The following is a 22,181-nucleotide window of genomic DNA, read 5'->3' on the forward strand; positions in this document are numbered from 1 at the left end:
TTGTTGCTGAAACTGAGTCTTTATATGAACACAAACCCCAAACTACAGCTAAAAAAGTAAATCAGCTGCATTCAGTCAGTGTTTCTCTTGTTCTGTTGCGTGTCAAATCAATGTCAGGTCCAATATTATTTCTTTCTTTTTTCAGATGGTAGGTGAGTAATTGGTCCCAGTGTGTGCTGCTAGATTAACGCTTGGAAAGTTGCATAGATAAATACATCTTGCTGAATTAAGGCAAGACACCACACGTGTATAGGGTAAAAAATAGATATCACTGTGACTTGCAATTTGAGAATTGCAAACATTCTGCAAAAATTGTCGTTAATGTTATGTTTAGGTTTGCAAATGAGGCATTATCTAATTAAATATTGACTAATTTGCATGCATTTCCAGTACAGAAATCTGAACATTGAATAATACAGGTTAAAAAAAGAAAAACTGTGTTTTGGATATTGTAAATGCTGCTAATGTGACGAAAACATAGGGTTCCCACGCGTTCTGGAAAACCTGGAAAATTGGTGACTAATTTTCCAGTCCTGGAAAACACATGGGAAATGAGAGAAAAAGGAAAATGTCCTGGAAAGTCTTAGTTGTTCTGGAAAACTATTAACGGTTTAAAAAAAAAAAAATTGTGTTTTCCTTTAGCCAAGCCCGAAACAAATAATGCTAGTAGTAAAAAAAAAAAAAAAAAAACGTTTGAACTGCCATAAATCATAACCGGCCGGTTTCTGCTCCAAATGTGCAATTAGCAATCAGCTCTTTTGTTTTATTTCAGTCGATCTCTGTTTGATACTTCCAAATGTCTTTTGTGTGGAAATATTACAAAGTCTGTAAATGGGACATTAACAAAGGGCAAAGATGTTGAAGACGAACGCAAAGAGGAGAAAATACTGGCAGAACAAGCTTACTGTTCACAATGTGCAAAATATTGGAAGAAAATCCATAAAATTTTGCTCATGAATGCTGTATTATCAGATAAAATAAAAATGCCATCAAAACTTTTCTGCAGACAGTCGGCTCCCTTCAAAGATATTAAAACACTCACACCATCTTGTCCGTGTAAATAAAAACATCTTGTTCATGTAGTCATGTAGGAATTTGCTTGAAAAAAAAAATTAATTGGCCATGAAAAATCAAGATACTGACTTTTGACAGTTTGAACATTGATGTGTTTCCAAACCTTCTAATGTTCAAGTATTTTAGTAATTCAGTAAATTACTAAGTAAAACAATGATTTTGATTATTGTCAACAGTAGGCTGTTAGTACTTCTTTGCCACATCGATACTGAAATTGTAAAAACATAACAATGCCGGCCTTTCTGCAGTAGTATTAAGTACAGACTCGACTGAGTGCTCGCTGATAGGCGGCTGCTTTCAAACACTTCCATGAATATTTGTATCACTTTCTATGAACAGTGATATGCAAAGGCCAATCAGAGGTGTTTAAGGTGTTTTTCATTTGACCTTTATAAAGCAAATATTTAAAAGGATACATGCCAATATTTAAAAACATGTTTCTTTAATATTATTGTTAGCATAAATAATTACCTAATTTAATTGATTTTATTTTCAACATTTTTTGTATTGTATAATTGTGAGGTCATATTAAAGAGCTGATTTTATAGTTCGGTCATGGTCATAAACTGTATGTTTTTAAAGACTTCTCGAGAGCGGAATATATTACTTTAGGGCGTTCTCCATGTCTTTAATTCCCGCCATAATTAAAATAAAAATGTCCTGGAAAATGATCACCGAAAAAGAGTGGGAACCCTGAAAAAATCTCACCGACTTTCTCTCACGATCTACAGACACAAATAGAAACAATGTTTTGCCTGTGGTGTCTTGCCTTAAGCAAAAACAGACAGTGTGTGAAATGCCTCCATGTTTAAAACATATATGACACGCTATAGTGCGACCAGTGTTGCACGGGAGATGTTCAGCCGATTTCATGGTTTCTATTTTGCACTGGTGATGATTAAATGACAGTCAGACTTGTGCCTGATCAGAACTGGATAATCATTAGCGTTTGTGTGCTCACAGGACACGCTGCGCGAGTGTCCGCCGGGTGACAATTACTCGTGTAACGCCAGCCTGCAGATCATCTCGCCCATGTACTTCGTGAGCTTCGTTCTGACGGCTCAGTTCGTCCTGATTAACGTGGTGGTGGCCGTGCTGATGAAGCACCTGGACGACTCCAATAAGGAGGCGCAGGAGGATGCAGAGATGGACGCGGAGATCGAGATGGAGCTGGCGCAGGGCGGCCTGTGCTGTCTGGGCCGTCTGGACCGTCTGACCGGGGCCGATGGGGGCGAGAAGCCGGCGGGAGGCTGCGGAAACAAACAGGCGGCGATGGCTGCGGTTCACACGCACAACAGCGCCAGCCAGAGCGGATTCACACCGCGCAGAAGCACAAAGGACACGCAGAACCCGAGGAAACTCTACTCACCTGCACAGGTGCGGCTCACATTCACTGACGCACTGAACAGGGAACGAGACGACGCTTCAGTCACACACACACACAATTTCAGAGTCATTTACTGTGAAGAAATGATCAAAACATTTGACAAAAGTCAGATTTTTGAGATTTAAACTAATTAAAGTTTGAGAAACTCCCACCTAACTTGGAATGAAACTGAATGGCAGTCATGATGTCATCACATTTTCATATTGAATTGTGACTGGTTTATAATTTTGTTGTTATAGTTACTATAATGTTAACTGTAATGATTGCTATAACTATAATAACTCTAATTTTAACTGTAATGACAACTATAACAATATATGATATATTGTATAGTAGTATATTGATATAATATACTATATCGATAAATCTAATGATAAACTATAACTTATTAAAAACAACAATAAAGATATAACTATAATAATGTCCACACCAGCGGACGATAACTCTGTTTATTTTATAATCACGCTGTAGTTTTGTCATCTGCCACTTTAAGTCAGATAGATTCTGATTGGCTGTCAATGTTTTTTCTCATTTATCAACTGGACTGGTGATTATTAAAATGCATTATTTATGGTTGTAGTCAGGGGTGGTTCTAGGGTGAGTGGATATCCGGGGCTTGGCCTAGACGTCCTTCAAATAAAATGTTTAAAAGTTATATAGGTTAAGTGGCTTATTTTTTATTTTTTTTTTAAAGAACAAGTATAATTAAACACGCAGAACTCTATAGGCTACACATATAATATTATGCGATTAATAGAATTTAAAATTTAGAACACAGAAATATGAAATGATGGAACAAAATAGAATGACACTTAAATGTGAAATTAAAATTTCCAGTAGGTGGCAGCAAACCACTGTCTTAATGACTGAGTCAAGTCATTTATTCAATCAGTTCATTCAAAACGGCATATTCATTCAGTACCGAAACACTGCAGTGTGCACAATATGGATTTGCTTACAATCAGAGCAAAAAGACAATATTTTCTCTACGATTTAAATCACTTAATAATAACTTATTTTTTAATTAATTGTTGCCCTGACACTTAGTAAAATCACTGACGATGCGAAATGCTAACCATGCATATAATTGCTCTACATGCGTGTTCTACAAAATCAGCAATTTGTTGCTACAGTAACCTAACAGTAACCAGTAACCAATTGACAGATAATGATATTGTAATTATAAAGTTATACAGAAGCAGCTGCATTTTGCAGTTTAAGTGCTGGTTTAATAGAAATGATATTATTGAAAAAGTCTTGATATGCACAAGACATGGTAATAAAACATTCATGGCTTTACTGAAAACATTCAGGGCTTCAGCCTCCTTAGCCCACCCCTGGTTGTAGTTATCATTCGTGGTGTGAACAGACCTTAAAACCTGAACTCACCTCAAGCTTTAAGACTGATCTGCTGCTGCACATCACAAAAATCTTCATATCTGATGCATTAACTGTGCTTCATTTGTCGTGCGATTCACGTACTGTACATGTGTTTGAGTAGATGAGTGTCATTAGAGCAGGTGTATTCATTACCTACTGTATATTTAGATGATAATATTCCCCTAAAATCTCACTGTAAAGGTTTATTTTTGAAGCAGGACGGCAGTCATGAATCTGTCATGAGTCATTACACTGAGCAATTGTAGATTTCCTCCCTGACATCTGATGGCCCAGTGATTGTGTGTGTGTTAATGGAGACACATTGTGAGTCATCAGAGGAAATGAAGTCGCAGCTGAAACACAAAACAATCTGTCCGCACGTGATGAGCAGTGAATCACACGCCGATGTGTCGTTCGCACTGACAGTGATTTATTGCTGCTTGCGGTGGGCGTTCACACTGCTGGACGCTCCGCTGTTATCGCTGGACTTTAAACAGTGTGGATGAAAATAAGATGTCACTCTAATTTAACTGTGAATCAGTTTTCTTGCTGCTACAAATTCACAAGAATTCATAGGAATTTATTAGTCCTTCACTCCTGTTGCTAGTTGCTGCTTCTCGTTAGAGATCAAACCAATGACACCGCTCACCCAAACCAATTTATCAGTCTGTTTATTTAATAAAATAAATGGGTTTTTCTCATCATTTTCCCTTTTTCACTCGTCTGATGCGACACTGACTGATGGTGTGTGTTGATGGTCTCGGGTCATCCGGCGGGTCACTGGAGTTCATCCGTCTAAAGTTCTGACTGATTGATCCGTCCACACGCTTGAACGCTTCAGTGCACACCAACACACACACACACACACACAGACACACTCATCTGTGTGTGTTTTTGTCTTGTTTTCCAGTACAGATATCCAGACATCTCTAACAAGCGTGCAAGGAAAAAATGGCATAAGAAAAATAGACATTTTATTATCCAGTGTGTGTCCGGAGATCTAATGCACGTCAGTCAGAAGTTTGTGTGTGTGTTTGGGACAGGAGAACCAGTGGCTGGAGAGCGTCTCTCTGCTGATGAAGGACTCTCTGGATGGAGAAATGCAGATGATTGATAACCTATCAGGATCTGTGTTCCACCATTACTGCTCTCCACCAATCAGACGAGACGGCAGGAGCCAATCAGGAGAGGTGAGGATACCTAACGCTTCCTAAAAACTCCAAACAATTTGCTAAATTGATTCTCAAACTTTTTTTTTTTTTGTAAGTTGAACCCTTCAGACATTGAGTATTTACTTAGTTACCCTTTTAAGTTAAAATTATTACAAATATGAGTTATTAAAAGTCTATTAAAAATAATTATTTTAGTAGTATTGTATTTTATATAAAATGATAAAAATAAAGGCAGAATATACATTACTGTTGTAAAGTACAGTTGTACTGTAAAATGAGAAATAAATATTTGATTGGACATTTGCATGTTTACAAATCTCTAATTTTAATAATATTAATAATTATTATTATTATTATAATGACAATTATTATTACTAGTAATAGTGATAATAATGTTTGAACTCCAATTATAAAAATAAAGACTATATTATTATATTAAAGAATATATTACAGTTTTGAATCGCATCAGTCTTTTCAGTTATTTAATTAAATTGCAGCCTTTAAATTAATAATCACATTAAGCTATATAGCAATTATCATACAGATCTAATTATTTACTTTAATTTTACCTGATACGTATATATTAGCTTTTCATTGACTCTTAATCCCTCTGCAATTTGCAAACCCTCATTTGGGAAAACCTGCACTAATGAAATCATTCAGGAGTCGAAATCTTTCATTGAAATCAGAATCACTCCGTTAATATGATTCTCATCCGTCGTAAAGCCCGACAGACAGAAGATGATCATCAGTGATCACGTTTTCAGAGAACTGCATGAAACATCATCATGGCTGAATGTGTCACATGTACGACTAATTCTAAATTAAATGAATATTGAAAAAGCATCTGAAACATGAGGGTTCGGTGTTGAACATTTATGCATACAGTGTGAGATCTCCTTCAGGCAGATTTTAAGAAAAATGAGAAAAGAAGCTGCATATGAAATCCCGTCCATGACGGATCACACTGTGTGTGTGATTGTGAGTGCAGCAGGTCATGCGAGTGAGTGTTCAGATCTCTGCGTGCACCAGTGTTTGACAGCTTCCTGTGGTGACGGTGTGTGTTTTGTAGATCCGGCTGGCAGAGGTCGAGCAAACGTCTCTGATGTCGGAGCAGCTGTCAGATAAATCCTCTTCACCCGCGCTGCCTGATGACATCAGCCTGGACGAGCACAGCGACTACCAGCTGCTGGACAGGGACTGTAAGGTGTGTGCATGAGAGAAAACACACTCCAGCTCTGCATTGTCATGCTGATTAATCATTACTGACATGCTTAATTAACTGATAAGTGAATGGGTCTCTCGTGTGGGTGTGTGAAGCTCCTTTGGGTTCGTCTCAGCAGGATCGTCTTGTACTATCAGTGTCTTTGATGCTTCTGCTCTCAGACTCATGTGGAGAAGCTCAAGAACATGCTTGACTTGTACTGAACACTTTAAAGAAATAATCATGTGTAATCCTGTACTCACCATTGGCGAAGCTTGACGTTTAAACGTTTTGGGGTCAAACCAAGAAAAATCGATTTGGACAGACTTTTAAACACATTTTAGCTTTTCTGTAATAACCCTACAAATTCACACTCTGTGTACCAATCAAGTTATTTTACTTACATAGATCAGCAGCAAGTGCATTAGGTTGTCATGATACATTACGTGAAAATTAGCCGACTTTAAAGAGCTGCAGCACTGTTTTTGTAATAAGCCCTTGAAAATAATGCGCTATAAACATGTTTGTCAACACAATCTCAAAGTAGGCTTTTATTCAATCAAGAGGTGAATTACTCGCCCACTGCTTTAAAACGGACGTCTCCTGGGCGTGATTCAAGTTAAATGCACAATGGCAGGTACACAAACACTTGTGTTGATTTAAATCTTACTGAAAACAGGTGATTAAGCAGTTTATGTTGTGAAATGTTTGCTTGGTTACAATTATTATAATGCACTCTATGGAGAAAATAAATGTAAAAGTCTTTATTTTTACATGGCTATAAACAAAAGATAAAAAGAGACTCCTCTATGTGTTTTGGCAAAGACCTAATAAGAGATTCTGTGTGGCAGGGAAGTGCTGTTTTTTGTTATTTATTAATTTATTGTTCATTTTTATTTTTGTTTTTTCCTTTTTTGGTGAATGAATATCCTAGGTTTTTTGCTTCTTGTTTTGGGAAATGGGAAAACAACTCCTTTCAGATGTTTAACAGTTCTGTTCATGCTGCTTTTTGTCCATATGAAATAAAAGGGGATAGACTAAAAGCATCATCCTAATAGTCTGTGAGATTCATGTGATATATTTCTATACTTCGTCATTATGCTTGTGTAAGGAACTGAAATTCATCTCCTCCACTGTAGCTCTCAGATTTGATTCAGTTGTAATATGCTGTAGGTACAGTGTGATATGAGTGAACCGTGTGTCTGTACAGGAGGAGCAGGGCAGCGCTGATCTGAGCACAGACGAGGTTGTGTGCAGACGCTTTCTTCCTCCAAGTGAGGTCTCCAGTCCTAGGCAAGACAGACGGGACGTGCGGCGTGAGACGGGTCTTCAGCTCTGGTCTCCAGCTCACTGTGGAGGTCAGACGCCATCTGTGTGTCCTACTCTCTGAAGTGCCGTATACATCATACGTGTTGTTACGCATTTGAGGCTGTGTCGTGTCGTGGTGTTTGGTGTTCTGTTCCATTAATGCATCTGGCTTATTCTATGCACCCTAGAAACCATCCCCAGAACACCCTAGCAACAGCCTCACAAGCACTAAGAACACCCTCAGTGCTGCACAGCAATGCCTTGACAATCACTCAGAACACCCTAGCAACCACATAGCAACCTTTTATCAGCAGCACAGGATACCCTAGCAACCACTGCAGCAACCTTGAAACAAGACAGAAGCCATCAGCATTGGCCTAAAAACTATTCAAAATACCCTAGCAACCTCATAGCAGCACCTTAGAAGACATCTAAAAGCAACACACAACACCCTAATTTGCATCTTGCAATGTTCTAGCAACTATCTGCAACACCATAGCAATGGCCTAGCAACTGTCTAGAACACCCTAGCAGTCACACAGCATCACCATAGCAACCAACCAAAATGGCCAGGCAACCACCAGCAACACTTTAGCAACCCCAGCGACTACCTAGTAATGTCTCTGAAACCACATAGATCACCCTAGCAACTGCCTAGCAACCAACCAAGACACCCTAGCAACACCCAAGTGACCACATAGAAAACTTCTAATAGCAATGCAGAACACCCTAGTAAGCATCTTGCAACCAGCCACAACATCATAGCAATCTAAGAACAGTTGCGATCACCCTGGCAACCACCCAGCACACCCTAGAAACTCCATAGCAACACCCAAGTAATCACCCAAAATATCCAGGAAATCACATAGATCACTCTAACAAAAGCATAGCAATCACCCAGACCACCCAACTTGCAACATCAACACAAAACGCGCTAGTAAGCATCTTGCAACAATCCAGAACTCCACAGTAGCCTCCTAGCAACGCCCCAGAAAACCCTAGAAACTCCATAGGAACACCTCAAAATGTCCAGGCAACCACTATCAACATTTTAACCACCACCTAGAATAACTTAGTAATGCCCTTGAATCCACACAGATCAACCAGCCAGAACCCCACAGCAGCTTCCTAGAAACCATCAAAAACACCCTTGCAACCACCTGTAACACCCTAGAAAATTCATACCAACCACTTAGAATATCCAGCACACCTTTAGGAACCACCCAGAACGTCCTAGCTAGGCTTTCTCACACCAACATCAATGTTCGTCTTGACAGCTGTTTTATATAGTAGCATGGAAAATGGAAACCCACAACTAGTCACAGTTTGAAAATATGTAGTTTTGCACAACTATGTATCAGCACAACTGTATATCTTATATTAGAAGCTGTAGTGTATAGTGATGGTTTGTGTGTGTGGCAGATGGCAGTGGAGGAGAAGGCCAGACGTCTTCACCTCTCTTTCATCTCCCGCCTGAGTTTTTCCACCCCACCACCGCTGCGATCCCCCAGGGCAGCCCTGCCACCGCAGCGCCCCAGCCGGGCTCCAGGCACACATCTCCAGCCTCATGGGCTTCTCTCAGGTCCCCAGGGGCCAACACCAGGGTCATGGGCTCTCAGGTAAGAGACAGCACTTGTAGAACATGACAGATGACCATTCAAACTCTATCAGGACTTAAAGTCAAGTGTCCAACATGAGGATGAAAGGCTCTCAGGTAGACAGATGTTTACTTCAGGCATTTAGTGAGGTCCATTTTTCAGCTTTTTCAGCTTCATCCAGTTAAGGTACAGTCATATTTACCGTTGATTGGCAAAATTTTGCATGTGAAAGTCATTTATTCCGATAGGACTCCACTCAATTTGGAATTCCGAATGGGTTCACTCATGTTCAGGGGCAGTTGTGGCCTAATGGTCAAAATGACCTGTAACCCGAAGGTCACGGAGTTTTAGGCTGGGGAAATTAATGAACAGCAACCTTTTCTACCATCAATACCCACGACTAAGGTGCCCTTAAAAGAAAAGGAAAGGATGTGACGTGATGTGTGGCCAAGTATGCTGTTCTGTATTTGGCCAAGTATTTATGCTCTGCATTTCACTCGTCCAAGTGCACACACACAGCAGTGCCTTGCTCATGGTATTATTGAGGGTGAAAGAGAGCACTGTCTCGAACCCACAACCTTTGTGTTATAAGTCCAACTCTCTAACCACCCCCAATTGGCAATTTGCCTAGAGCAGTGGGAAATCGCTGGCCACTGCTCTTGGTGTGTGTCCATGGTGTGTGTATGTGTTCACTACTCAGTAAGGTGTGTGCACTTGGATGCGTTAAATACAGAGCACAAATTACCATACTTGGCAAATGTCACAACTCACACTTTTTTCACTTTTAAAAGTTGGTCAGCAAATTTGCTGCACTGACCAGCAGAAAGCTGCTTGAAAGTGACTTCAGTGTAAGCAGTGATAGAAACATCTCTACACTATTGACAACAGACCTTATTCCTGGGGACATTTCATAGCAGCCCACTTTTAGACCAGATGGTTTGTGCATATCTAGTTTACTTGCTACTAACTGCCTCAAACTCCTAGAATGTCTTTCCAAGATTTGAGGCTACTGCACTGGAAAACCATGTCAAATCTGGCGACAAACTCTTTCTCAAAAGCTCACTATCAACTCAATACATTGTAAAGCTGATTTCCAGAAGGTCTGGTACACTCTTGACTTCCGTAGGTTGGGTACAACCCAGCAGTTTTCTGTGCAGTTGCGAACCGGATCTGGGTCAGTAAACCCCCTCATGTCCAGATCCAGGTTTGTTTCTCTTTCCTGACTCACTTGTCATTTCTTGCTTCAGCCGTCCCAAAGTAACTCCTCACTGGCCACTGGCAGTTCAGCGAGCAGCCTGCAGACCATGCCGGAGGAGGGCGTCCCCCAGCCAGGAGATCTTACGCTACCCTTGATCTGCCGAACTCATGCGCCCCCTCCAGAACTCAGCCAGAGATCTCGCACTCCACAGACTCTGTTCAACCTCCAGGCCACCAGGGGGCGCCAGAGAAATCGGAGCAGATACAGTGACTGCACAAATCCTAACTTGGTCCGACAGGACCCCTCCGATGAGGACACCGGATCCGGGATTAGGGCGGGAGGAGCTGCATTACCAGCCGGTCAGGTTGGTAATCCTGAACAGTTGTCGGATAATCTGAGTAGCTTCTCTTTGACATCTCTGCACCCGCCTGATTCGCTGGCACCACCGCTGGCCAAGAAGTGCAACAGCACTGGAAGTTTAGTACAGGGGAGTCTAGCGGTTCGGAATAAAGACGGGAGGTGCCTTTACGGATTTGATCCCTGGACTGAAGCAACGAGTGAGGAAACTGAGAGGGATGCGTCACCTGTTGACGCCAAGACGTGCAGCCAGACTGTGGGTTCTAGCTGCCGTAAGAACAGATGAAAAGCGCAGTTCAGTTCAGGTATGGGACAGTGTTTGGTCTCTTCTGTGAACTCGTCTCCATGTTTGTCTCGAGTGACACAAACCCGTTTCCTGTTCTGCTACTGACCATCTGAAGCTCGCAGCCACGGCGACACAGTGTCATTTCTTCTTCAGGGCATTACACTGGACGCCTCGGAGGAGATGCAGTAGTCATGGAGTAGCGTAGAATGTTCTGGAACATGAGGAACTCAAACTCATTCATTCATAGGCAAAAACAGACTAACAACCTCACCAGCCTGAGTGTGTAGCGATCTTTAAGCGACACTGGGCGTGTAGCATGTGACGCGTTCAGATGCAGAATGGTGCCGTATGATGCTGCGTTCATGTCATGTCGGAATTACTGCAGTTACGTGTGCTGTGGTTGAGAAAGTCATTTTCTTATAAAAGCATCTAAACGTCCTTGAAATTAGGCACTGTGGAGGATAAGACAGAAAATTGTTTGCAAATTGTCTTGTTTGAAGCATAAACTTGACTAATATCAGGTGATAATGATTTTTCCCCCAAGGACGCTTTAGATGCTTGTACGGCGAAACAACAAGAAGTGCATCCAAAATCTGATAGTGTTTAGGTACTGCACTACATTTCATGAGGAATGAACTTTGTGACCATTTTAAAAATAACTTCTGTATGTTTGATTATCGATGTGTGTAGTATGAATGTACCTACACCATTGCTATGCTGCAAAGCTCCCGTGCCATGGCCGTATGGGATATTGAAGTGTCCACTAGTAGTAGTAGGTCATCAAAGTGCTTTTTGCCTGCTGTTATGAATTCAAACATGCTACTCATTTCACATACTGTTTTACAGCAAAAGTCACATTCTGATGCACTGGATAAACTTTTGGCAGTGAACTGGTAATATTATGAAAGCTCTGATGTGTAAAATCCAAAATGGTAGGTGCTTTGGCAGTAAAAGTTCATTTGGTACCTATGGTTCTGCACCTCTGGTTCTCTGTTGATGTTTCCTTCAATGCAGGACCATTTAAACTTCTGAAAATGAGCTAAAGACACAAAATGAGCATCATTACACTGATCATTGCTCTAGAAGCGTATCATTTCTGAGTCTGTGTTCAGATCTCGTGCAGTAATTCTGACGTCACGTGAGTGCGGTGTCTTTGGCTTCGTTCTCATGTAGGAGGATTGAGTTTTAGCAGCTGCCCACAGATCATTAGAGCTACTGGCTGAGTTTATAAATGTGTGATGGTAGTTAAGAACATTGACTTGACTGAGGAAACATCTCAAGCCCAAACCACGACACACACTGAATGCTGGACTCTACAGGATGTTTGAGGATCTTCTGTAGGGTTTGTTTTTGGATGTTCTGTGTTTCTAGCATAATGATGGTAGAAGGAGAAACATGAGCTCTGATCCTAAACTCTGTGAGTTGGTTCACATCTTCTCAAGAAATCAAGAAGTTCTCAACTATACATCTTCTGTGTGTAGTTGCCTGTGAAACAACACACAAATGTTGGAGTTGGTCTGACCATATCCATCAAGTTTAATCATTCAGCAGGGGAAAACCATGCATGTGGTTATCAGAAGATCCCACAGCATATACATGATTAATTCAGGTGTAATCATGGGCAGGATTATCCTGCACGTTCCTTGACTCCTGCATAGACGGCGCGGTCACTCACTAGGATTAGAGCTGATGTTTGTCTCTGGAAATCATGCATGAGAGATGATGTCACTGTACTGTGAAGGTGGCAAAAAGTGTTGATTTATTTTTTAAGTGTTAAGTGGAATTTCATTCTTACGTAATTTTACATTCCTGTCTTCCACTTTGCATTTTGTACAAACATCTCCCTAAAAACAAAAACATGTTTTCTGTGGCCCAAAACATACATTCAATTGTTCGTATGCATGCCATGCAAGCTTGAATCGCAAACGTCACTCAAGCTGCCATTACTGTAAACTGTCTTCTTCACTGGTTAGTTTTCTCTTCAGGATAAAGAATCTTATAATTATGATTTTTCAGTCATTTAGAGACAAACTCTATCGCCCCCTTCAGTCCTCCAGTGTTCTTGCATCACTGCCAGTATATGATGTGTAGCATATGTATTTGGTCTTTAATAAGATGCTGAAACGGAGGCAGATCAGTGAAATGATTTTTACTGATTTTGTTTCTCATTTACACAGCTGATTTGTGTGTAAAGGACTCTTAATGCACATTCATTTGCATGATTGCATCTAAATTTACATGGACTTTAATGCCCCGATTCCAAAGCGCCTGCTGTGATCGAATCATTCTCACTGGAGCGTGTAGTTAGATATACAGAAACTTTTTTTTTGTTGTTGTTGCCGGAAACTTTTGTTCAAATAATCCAGGCATGTTTTCCACAGTTTTACAGTAAATGAATACAAGAATGATATTTAGTATATGAATTGAACAATAAATAGCAATACTGACCTATATATTTTTACTGAAACATGCTGAAGCATGTTAAATGGCACACATGTGACTTCAGTCAACATTTTTGAATGATGAACCACCAGATTGTTTTGAATTGATTTTTTGAAATAGAGCATTCAAAAGTGATTCATGTAAATGAGCTGAAATTCTCAACTCGATCAGTGTTTTTGCTCTTGAGGTTAAAACTCGGATTGAGAGATGAGTGTGAAACCGGCCTGCTGACGTGGTCTTTATAAAGCTTTAGAAGCAAATATAAAGCATCAAAAGCATTTAAACCATTGCAATATTTACGCAATTTAGTTTACTTATTGCCAATGAAATTATGTAGTACATATTGTGTATACTGCCCAGCCTTATCTCAGAGATTTCCATTTAGATGAAACTGAAATTCTGCTTTTGTTCTTCTGAAGTTCAGAGGAGATTCATGCATTTCCCATGTTCTGTAGCATTTCATCATTCACAATCCTAATAAAGTGTCTGAACTGCTTTACCGATGTCAGCGAATCAGCAGAGTTTTGGTTAGCATGGGTAGTTAATCACAGCCTCTAGTTGTCTTGTGTGGACTCAGTGGTCGATTTGGTTCATTGATGTCTGTCAGAACAGCTTCCCGCTGTGAGGAATCATCTCACGAGTTTAGGGTGATTTTAGGGTGAATGGTTCGTTTAAGCCAGGTAACGATGCCTCCCTTCAGATGAGATCTTAATGAGCTGTCAGAGGATCCTGCTCTTTGAAGTTCTCAGTGAGGTCTGTGATTTCAACATGCATGAATCCAAACCACTGATGCTGGGACTGAGAAGATCCTTCAGATCAGAGCGGCTCTGCTGGATTTATTTGACTGGTGTTGGTCGCCACTTCATGCCCAAAGTAAGTACCACAATAATTTATCATGGAAAATGACAACAAAATCAAACAATCGTATTTATAACTGCTATATTATGGATGTTTTTTTTTAATTTATATTACCACAGAGAGCTTCTGAAAAACTCAAAAGGCTTGTTTTTATGCAATAAGGTCTCGTTAGTTAACATTAGTTAATGCATTAGCAAACATGAAGAAACAATTGGTGATTATAATGTTAATGTTAGTTTCTAAAAGTACAGTTGTTCGTTTGTTGGTTCATGTTAGGTGCATTTGACTGATGTTAACAGTTGATTTTAAAAAAAATATTAATGTTAGTAATCATTTTAATGTTTTTTTATCTCTGCATTGATTTGATCAGAAATACAGTAAAACACTATTATTCTGAATTTTTTTTGCAATGTAAAAAACGGTTTATGTTCTGTCTATTGTAATATATTGTATAATGGAATTTATGCCCAGTGGCACAGAGTAAAAAAAAAAAATAATAATAATAATAATGCAATTATCCCTTTTTTTTATTTCTATATTTTTTTTTTAACTATGTTTACTGTAGTTGTGTTCATTGTTTATGAGAATGTCTCTTTATTTTGCTGTCCTAACCAGTGTTGGGGGTAACGCATTACAAGTAACGCAAGTTACGTAATCAGATTCTTTTTCAAAAAAGTAACACCAGTTACTTTGTTTTTCCATTTATTGACTGACAGCTCTCCTGTCTCCATGTTGAGTGAAACGTATGTTTGTGCAAACATGACGTTACTATAGTTCTAGACTGAATGTGAACATTCACTCAGAAAACAACAGATTCATTACTCATCAGAATGAATTAAAATAGTGAAATGCAAACTCAGAATATGATACACACCTGCAATAATATGTTAAATAACACAAATATCCTTTATGTGTTTAATGCCATTTTATGAACCAATGTTTTTGCTACTGACCTTTGATGATTCAGTTCATACTAAAACAAAAAAAGCCTTTAAATAAACTAAAGTTTGTGTTTTATTGTTTTTTTTTTTTTTTTTTTTTTTGTTTTGTTTTTTGCTGAGGCATACATTCATTTTACATTCATTTTTGGTGTGAAAGCCAGACCTTTTACATTTGCTAAAAATAGAACCTCTTATATATATATATATATATATATGTATATATATATATAAAAGACAAAAAAACAAGCAAGCCCTGCCCAGATTTAACGCAAATGTAACTAAAAAGTATCGTAACACATTACTTTCCATATTAAGTAACTAAGTAACGTACTTAGTTACTTTTTTTAGGGAGTAACGCAATAGTGTAATGCATTACTTTTAAAAGTAACTTTCCCCAACACTGGTCCTAACTAGGTATGATGATGTATTGAATTAAACTAAATCATTTGTTTTAATGATTGTTGTGTCTTGATCAGAACAAACCGGACTGATGTTCTCCTGACCTGTGAGTGGATCAGAGGAGCAGACAGGTGTGTGTGTGTGTTTCTGGACATCTGTCCACATCTGCTGCTGGACCACAGTCTCATTAGCATATGCTAATGACCTAGCAGAGGCCACAGTGGGAAATCCATCAGTCACTGTTTGTCTGAATGTGTTTGAACAAGAGCAGAGCAGATCTGCCACCTGTGTGTGTGTGTGTGTTTCTCTCTTCAGTTCACTCCATGCAAATGAGCAGTGAGCAGCGGCCAGTTATTATGCAGTAGAAATGCCCACGATGACCATCAGCATAGCTCTCAACCCTCCAGAAATAACATCACGGTCAGTGTCCATTCCTCCAGAGAGAGTGTGTGTGTGTGTGTGTGTGTGCGCACAAGCTGCAGGTCCATCAGTTGTTGCTGGTCAGTGTCTGATTCAGTCTGTCTGTCTCGATTTACTGTGACATGATGAGATAATGGCTCTGTGTGAGTGTGATTGGCTCGCTGCAGTCGTTTATATCTAATAGTCTCGTCCTCCTCACTCTCTCTCTCTCTGTTCATCTGACCTTAAACTGATCGATCGATTGTATGTCAGAGTTACTGGAGTTTTGATTCTAAGTATCTGTTCCAGTAGAGATGACTCATGGATATTAATAGTTATGTTTAAACTGTGTTTTTAGATGTGTTATGCTTTAATAATGTAGTTAAAATAATACATTAATAAATCATTTTTAAGTGTTAAAATTAATATATAAATTTTAAAATGTAGTTAATTAATAAAACTTAAAAAAGATAACATTAAATTGAAAAAAAACAAACAAACACGTTTTCCTTTGTGTTTTGTCAAATGCTTGTCTTTCTGCATTTGTCAGTTGAGTTAAAAAGAAAAAAGCCATTAGATATTAGACTACACAGAAAGACAATACAATGTCAATATGTCCATTTGTTTTTCAATTAGAATTTTTTTTATAACTTAATATATTTATGACAGTGAATTCCACTCACTTCACTGTTCCCCTTTTATAAATCAAACCTTTCTTGGCATGTTGTCTGTGTGACGACACACCGACAGAGGCCGCTCAGAGGAATGCATCTCCTGATCTAAACAAATGCCTCTATGTTCGAGCGAATCATTCGTGATCCAGCTTCACCTACAGCAGAAGTGAGTATAAGGGATTTTTTGAATGAATCTTTGAAATGAATCTTTGCAATCGCCTTTCCTAATAACGTGCTAGTTAGCAAGTCTTGCTGCTATACGCGGCTAAATGCAGCTAAAGTAAACAGGCTCGTCACTCCACAGAGAGAAGAGAGGGGCGGGGCGAGCAGAGCTCATTAACATTTAAAGCAGAACACGATGATTTTTGCAGAGCTGATTTTGGCATGGTAAAAAAGGTTTTTACACTACCATTTAGAAATTTTAACCAAAGCATGTTATAAATTGTTAATTAAGACCCTAAAGAATCATATCAACTTGTGGAAAATGGGCATCCGATGACCCCTTTAAAGTAACAGTTCAACCAAACATGAAAATATGGTGTAAATGTGCTCATCCTCAGGTTATCCAATATTAGAATTAGTTTGTTTGCTTGTTTGTTCATCAGATTTGTAGAAATGTGTCATTTCATCAATGTGTCACCAATGGATCCTCTGTAGTGAATGGGTGCCGTCAGAATGAGAGTCCAAACAGCTGATAAAAACATCACAATAATCCACAAGTAATCCACACCACTCCAGTCCATCAGTTCACATCTTGAGAAGACAAAAGCTGAACCAAATCCATCATTAGGACGTTTTTAACTAAAATACAAATCCCTAATCCATAATAACACTTCCTCCATTTCCAGCAAATTTAAATTTTTTTGGTGAACTATTCCTTCAAGTTATCAAGCAGAATTGAGACTAAAACTAAAATAATAATAATAAAAAAAAGCAGCTAGAGTGACTTCAGAAGTATGATACTGTGTTGTTGTTGTTTTTAAAGAGATGGTAATTTCTGATTTCGTGTTGATTCTCCAGATGGAGTATGTACTTGTTCCGCTGGTTCAGTCAATCTAGTCGTGACACACATCAGCTTTCAGCTGTGAAAAACTCATGCAGCCTGAACTACGTAATATTGAGTTTTACAGACGTTTGCAATAAGAGCTCCCGGTTCAATCTGAATTTCAATTTACTCGTGTAATTACAGCGCTCTGCCGCGCACCGATAGCGCTTTAATTAGATGCCGCCATGATGGCGTTCAAACCCGCTGGAAGCTGACAGCTCATAACGCTCAGATATACACCAGTGCGGAGAATCATAATTAATATCGTTACATGCAATATCTGCATTTATAAGAGAGTTATGATTTTAACACGGCGGAACGACGCCCCTGAACGAGGAGAGAATGAAGGAGCCGTTCAGAAAGTCTGTGATCGGTTTGACTCGTAAAGCACCGCGACAGTTCAACTGAACAAGTTGTTCAGCTTCAGGTTCATCTTTTGTTTCATAAGATTGTGAGTAAAACACAATAATAGCTTTGATACACGCTTGATTTATGATGAATGAGAACAATCTGCCCCAAACCACATTATAATTACTGCAGTTCAGTGATGAGCACAAACGAACAGCGGAGCGCTGAACCAACATGAATCTTTTAGTATGCTGTGGCAGAAAATATGACGCAAGACCCTGATGGCAAATGGCACGTTTGCCTTTATATCAAGGTAATAGTTCAGAAAAAAATAGAACATTAAATATTGATATGTTGTGGAATGTTCACACTTTTTCTTTTTAAAAACTAAAATGCACAAAAAGTACCATGAAAATAATGTCTCATCTTGAAGAGACATTGAGAAGTATCTTCTGCTCACCAAGGCTCATTAATTTGATCAAAAATACACTAAAATATTGAAATATTATTACAGTTTAAAATGGCTGTTTTCTATGTTAAAATGTAATTTATTCCTGTGATCAAAGCTGAATTTTCAGCATCATTACTCCAGTCTTCAGTGTCACATGATCCTGCAGAAATCATTCTAATATGCTGATTTGCTGTTTAAGAAACATTTACGGTTATTAGCAATGTTGAAAACTGTTTTGCTGCCCAATATTTTTTGTGGAAACTCTGATGCATTTTATTCATGGCATTAAAAAAAAAAAAAAATCCCCAAATTCATTTCCTTGGTAAATGCATGTTAAAGGTCTTATTCTAAAGTATTTGTCTATGCATGTTTGATTTTTATTATTTTTTTGGTCTTCTGCACTCTCAAAAATAAAAGTTGATTGGCATCCATAGAACCTTCCTTATAGTAGAAAAACATTCTTTAGATTATTGTTCTTCACGCTAAGAAAATAAGTGGTTCTTCACTGATCACTGAAAGGTTCTGTGGGGAACCAAAAGTGGTTCATCTATGGCATCGATATGAAAACTTTTTTATAAAAAAATGTGAAAACTTCAAGAAAAATATAAGTCCTCCTTATTTTGTTCTTTAATGATAACACATTTCACTTGCATGCGTCACAATACAGAAGATCTGCTGCTTCTTCCGGTGACTTTAAAGCATCTTGACAGTCGTTCATGTGATTTTGAGTAATCTGAAGTCATGCAATGTTTTGTGTAAGGATCAGATGCAAATATAAGTTATTAGCTGGTAATCTTCCTCTCTGCAGCAGTCATCTGTACATATTCATGCTGTCTGATCTTGCTGACGTAAAACCTAAATTTGGCAGGTTTGGAAATGCAAACATGAGTTATGAGAGTTGCAAATAACAACGCAGATCTAGTGCTGTTCCTCTCACAGAGCATCATTACACAGCCACTTTCCATTCTGTACAATTTTAAAGTGAATCAAATTGTATTTGATGCTCAAATCGTCTTGAATCGGAGTCTTTGAACTGTGAGTTTATGATTTATTGGTTTGAGCTTCTTTAAATATTCTCTCTGTGCCTCAGAGGTTTGTGTTAATCTGTGTGTGTGTTTCTAGATGAGTGATTGATATGTGTGTTGTGAGCGTGTCGTGTCAGTCTCTGATAAAAGAAAGAAACGCAAAGAAAGTCTCTTTGATCTCCTCCCCTTCCTGTCGGTTTCTCTCAGGAGCGTGTCGCTATTTGCTTGTTGTCATTGTCAGCCGTCGACGCACAAATACAATCGCACACGAACATCATCAGCTTTCCTTGTGCTGTCAGTTCGCGTCCCGTCTGTTTCAGCAGCAGATTGTGTGTGTGTGTGTGTGTGTGTGTGTGGGTGTGTTCTGGTCCCGGTGGAGTCGCTCGATCAGAGGCCGCGTGTGTTCAGTGTGTGTTGGCTGAGACTCAAAGGTTTCCGCGTACAAACATTCCCACCAACGCTGCTCTCTGATTCACATTCACACACACACACCAGAGCGCCACAGCACGAGAACGACACTCCAAGAAATATTTCACGATGCTTCAGCGGCATAAATGAATGATCCATATGAACCTGAATCATTTATTGTGTTCTGTGTTTTACGGTTTCCACACATGTTTCTGCTCACGTGTGTCAGCAGTGGCTTCTCTTAGGTTCAGGTGATCATTCTAGTTCATAACCTGAAGGTGATTTTAGCCGTTATATCATATACAAACAGAAACTTCAAGGCCTTCACAGCTGTCTGAATGAAAGTTCGGTTTAACTTGAAGAAACTGTGACAGAAATATACTACTTAATTTAAAATCAATTAATTAGTCATGCCTTTGATCAGGGGTGTCCAACCCTGTTCCTGGAGAGCGACTTTCCTGCAGAGTTTAGTTCCAACCCTAATCAAACACACCTGTCTGTAATTATCAAGTGCTCCTTGAGATCCTAATAGCTGGTTCAGGTGTGTTTGCTCAGGGTTGGAGCTGAACTCTGCAGGAAAGTCGACCTCCAGGACCAGGGTTGAGCACCCCGCCTTTGATTAAACCACTAAAATGGAATCCAGAAAAAGAATGGAAAACAGAATTTGGTAAAAATAAAATTGAATTAAACTTAGCTAAAAAGTAAAACAGATTTCATAGGCCCTTAAAATGTAATTTTTGTGAAACTTTTAATAAATCGCTGTTAAATCATGTATGTTTCATGATTAAAATTAATCAGACATGCCTTTTGATTATTTTTTTGTTTTGTTTAACCAATAAAACAAGTCTAGAAAAATTAAAGAGTAAAAATATAAAACGGAATTTGGAAAAAAAAATAAAAGTTTTCATAGGGCCCTTGACGTAGGTAAGATGTTTTAAGGTTTTTAAAAGAAGCAGTTACTTGATCAAAAATGGTAAAAAGGGTAAAATATTATTACAATTTTTTAAAAAAATCATCAGCAACATTACTCCAGTCTTTAGTGTCACATGATGTTTCAGAAATCATTCTAAAATGCTGATTTGCTGCTCAACAAACATTTCTGGTTATTAGCAATGTTGAAAACAGTTTTTTTTTTTTTTTTTGTGAAAAGCGTGATTTTATTTTTCATAGAAAGAACAGCATTCATTTGAATAGATTTTTTTTGTAACATTATTATTGACCATTTTTTAAAATCAATTTAATGCATCTTTGATAAATAAAAGTATACATTTCTTCTTTCAAAAAACATTAGTGTATTTTAGGATTTCTGGGATGATCTATTGACCAGTCAGCATTCAGGACTGGAATAATTCCTTTTAGGTAATAATTTGAGGGTGTCATTGCTCATTTTCTCATTTTCTTGTGCACTAGCTGTGAAAGTAAATTTTTTCTAGAATATTCAGCCTAAATCTCCTTCAGCCGTCCTCTGCTGCTGTAATGATGTCTGTCTTGTCTGCATTTGTTTACGTGTGGTGGGATGAGTATTGATTATGTGAAGCAGATGCTCGGGATATTAATTGTGCTCGGGTCGCTGTGAATCGTGTCGTTCACTGATCCTGATAACTGGGTTTCCACGCTGGATCTGAACAAAAGCCTCTGTCTGCTTTTCTTGCCAAAACACTCCACAATTTCTCTGTCAGTGTTTGAGTAAAAACAAACCAGAATCCGCCTTTGTTGTGCTGCAGTTAAATCTCACGACGGGCCGCCGGCGGCTGTTTGCTCAGTGTGAAATTGAAAAGTGTCTCGAGCCGTTGTTGATTTTGGCCTCGGTAATTGAAATAGTTTGGGAGGGTCAGACGTGTTTCCCCTCAGTGTTCAATGGGAAATCCTCATGATCCGTCCTGTGATTCTCACAGGAACGTTGATGTGTGTTCAGTGTGTGAATGTGATGAAGTGCTGAGTGCATGAAGATCATTTTAGTGTTTCAGTTTATGAATTGCATTTGTCTTTTAACTTATAATGCCAAATTTACACTGCAAAAGTGGCATAGAACCGCTTTACACAGACTGTTTAATGTTTTTTGATGCATTTACACATTAAATAGTACAGTCTGATTTGATATTAGAGGCTGAGGTGGCTCACAGCAGGCTTGATTTAGTCTGCCGCTTTGATGAGGCGTTGCATCTTTTCACTGAATTTTCAGCAGGCATAGAGCAGCATCAACTCATCTATGTAAAAATGCCTTGAG

At 38.8% G+C, this 22,181-nt stretch overlaps 1 protein-coding gene across 1 annotated transcript in view; it reads left to right on the forward strand.

Annotated features, from left to right (window-relative positions):
* LOC127166296 (voltage-dependent T-type calcium channel subunit alpha-1I-like) overlaps nt 1–13,889 on the forward strand; it is a 53,895-nt gene extending 40,006 nt beyond the window's left edge. The window contains 6 exon segments of the mRNA XM_051111451.1: nt 2,038–2,451; nt 4,885–5,031; nt 6,086–6,220; nt 7,428–7,575; nt 8,948–9,144; nt 10,371–13,889. Coding sequence (XP_050967408.1) covers nt 2,038–2,451; nt 4,885–5,031; nt 6,086–6,220; nt 7,428–7,575; nt 8,948–9,144; nt 10,371–10,964 — 1,635 coding nt within the window. The 3' untranslated portion in view covers nt 10,965–13,889.
* The last annotated feature ends 8,292 nt before the right edge of the window (nt 13,890–22,181 follow it).

This window comes from Labeo rohita, chromosome 6 (assembly GCF_022985175.1).
Source record: "Labeo rohita strain BAU-BD-2019 chromosome 6, IGBB_LRoh.1.0, whole genome shotgun sequence".
Taxonomy (NCBI): Eukaryota; Metazoa; Chordata; class Actinopteri; order Cypriniformes; family Cyprinidae; genus Labeo; species Labeo rohita.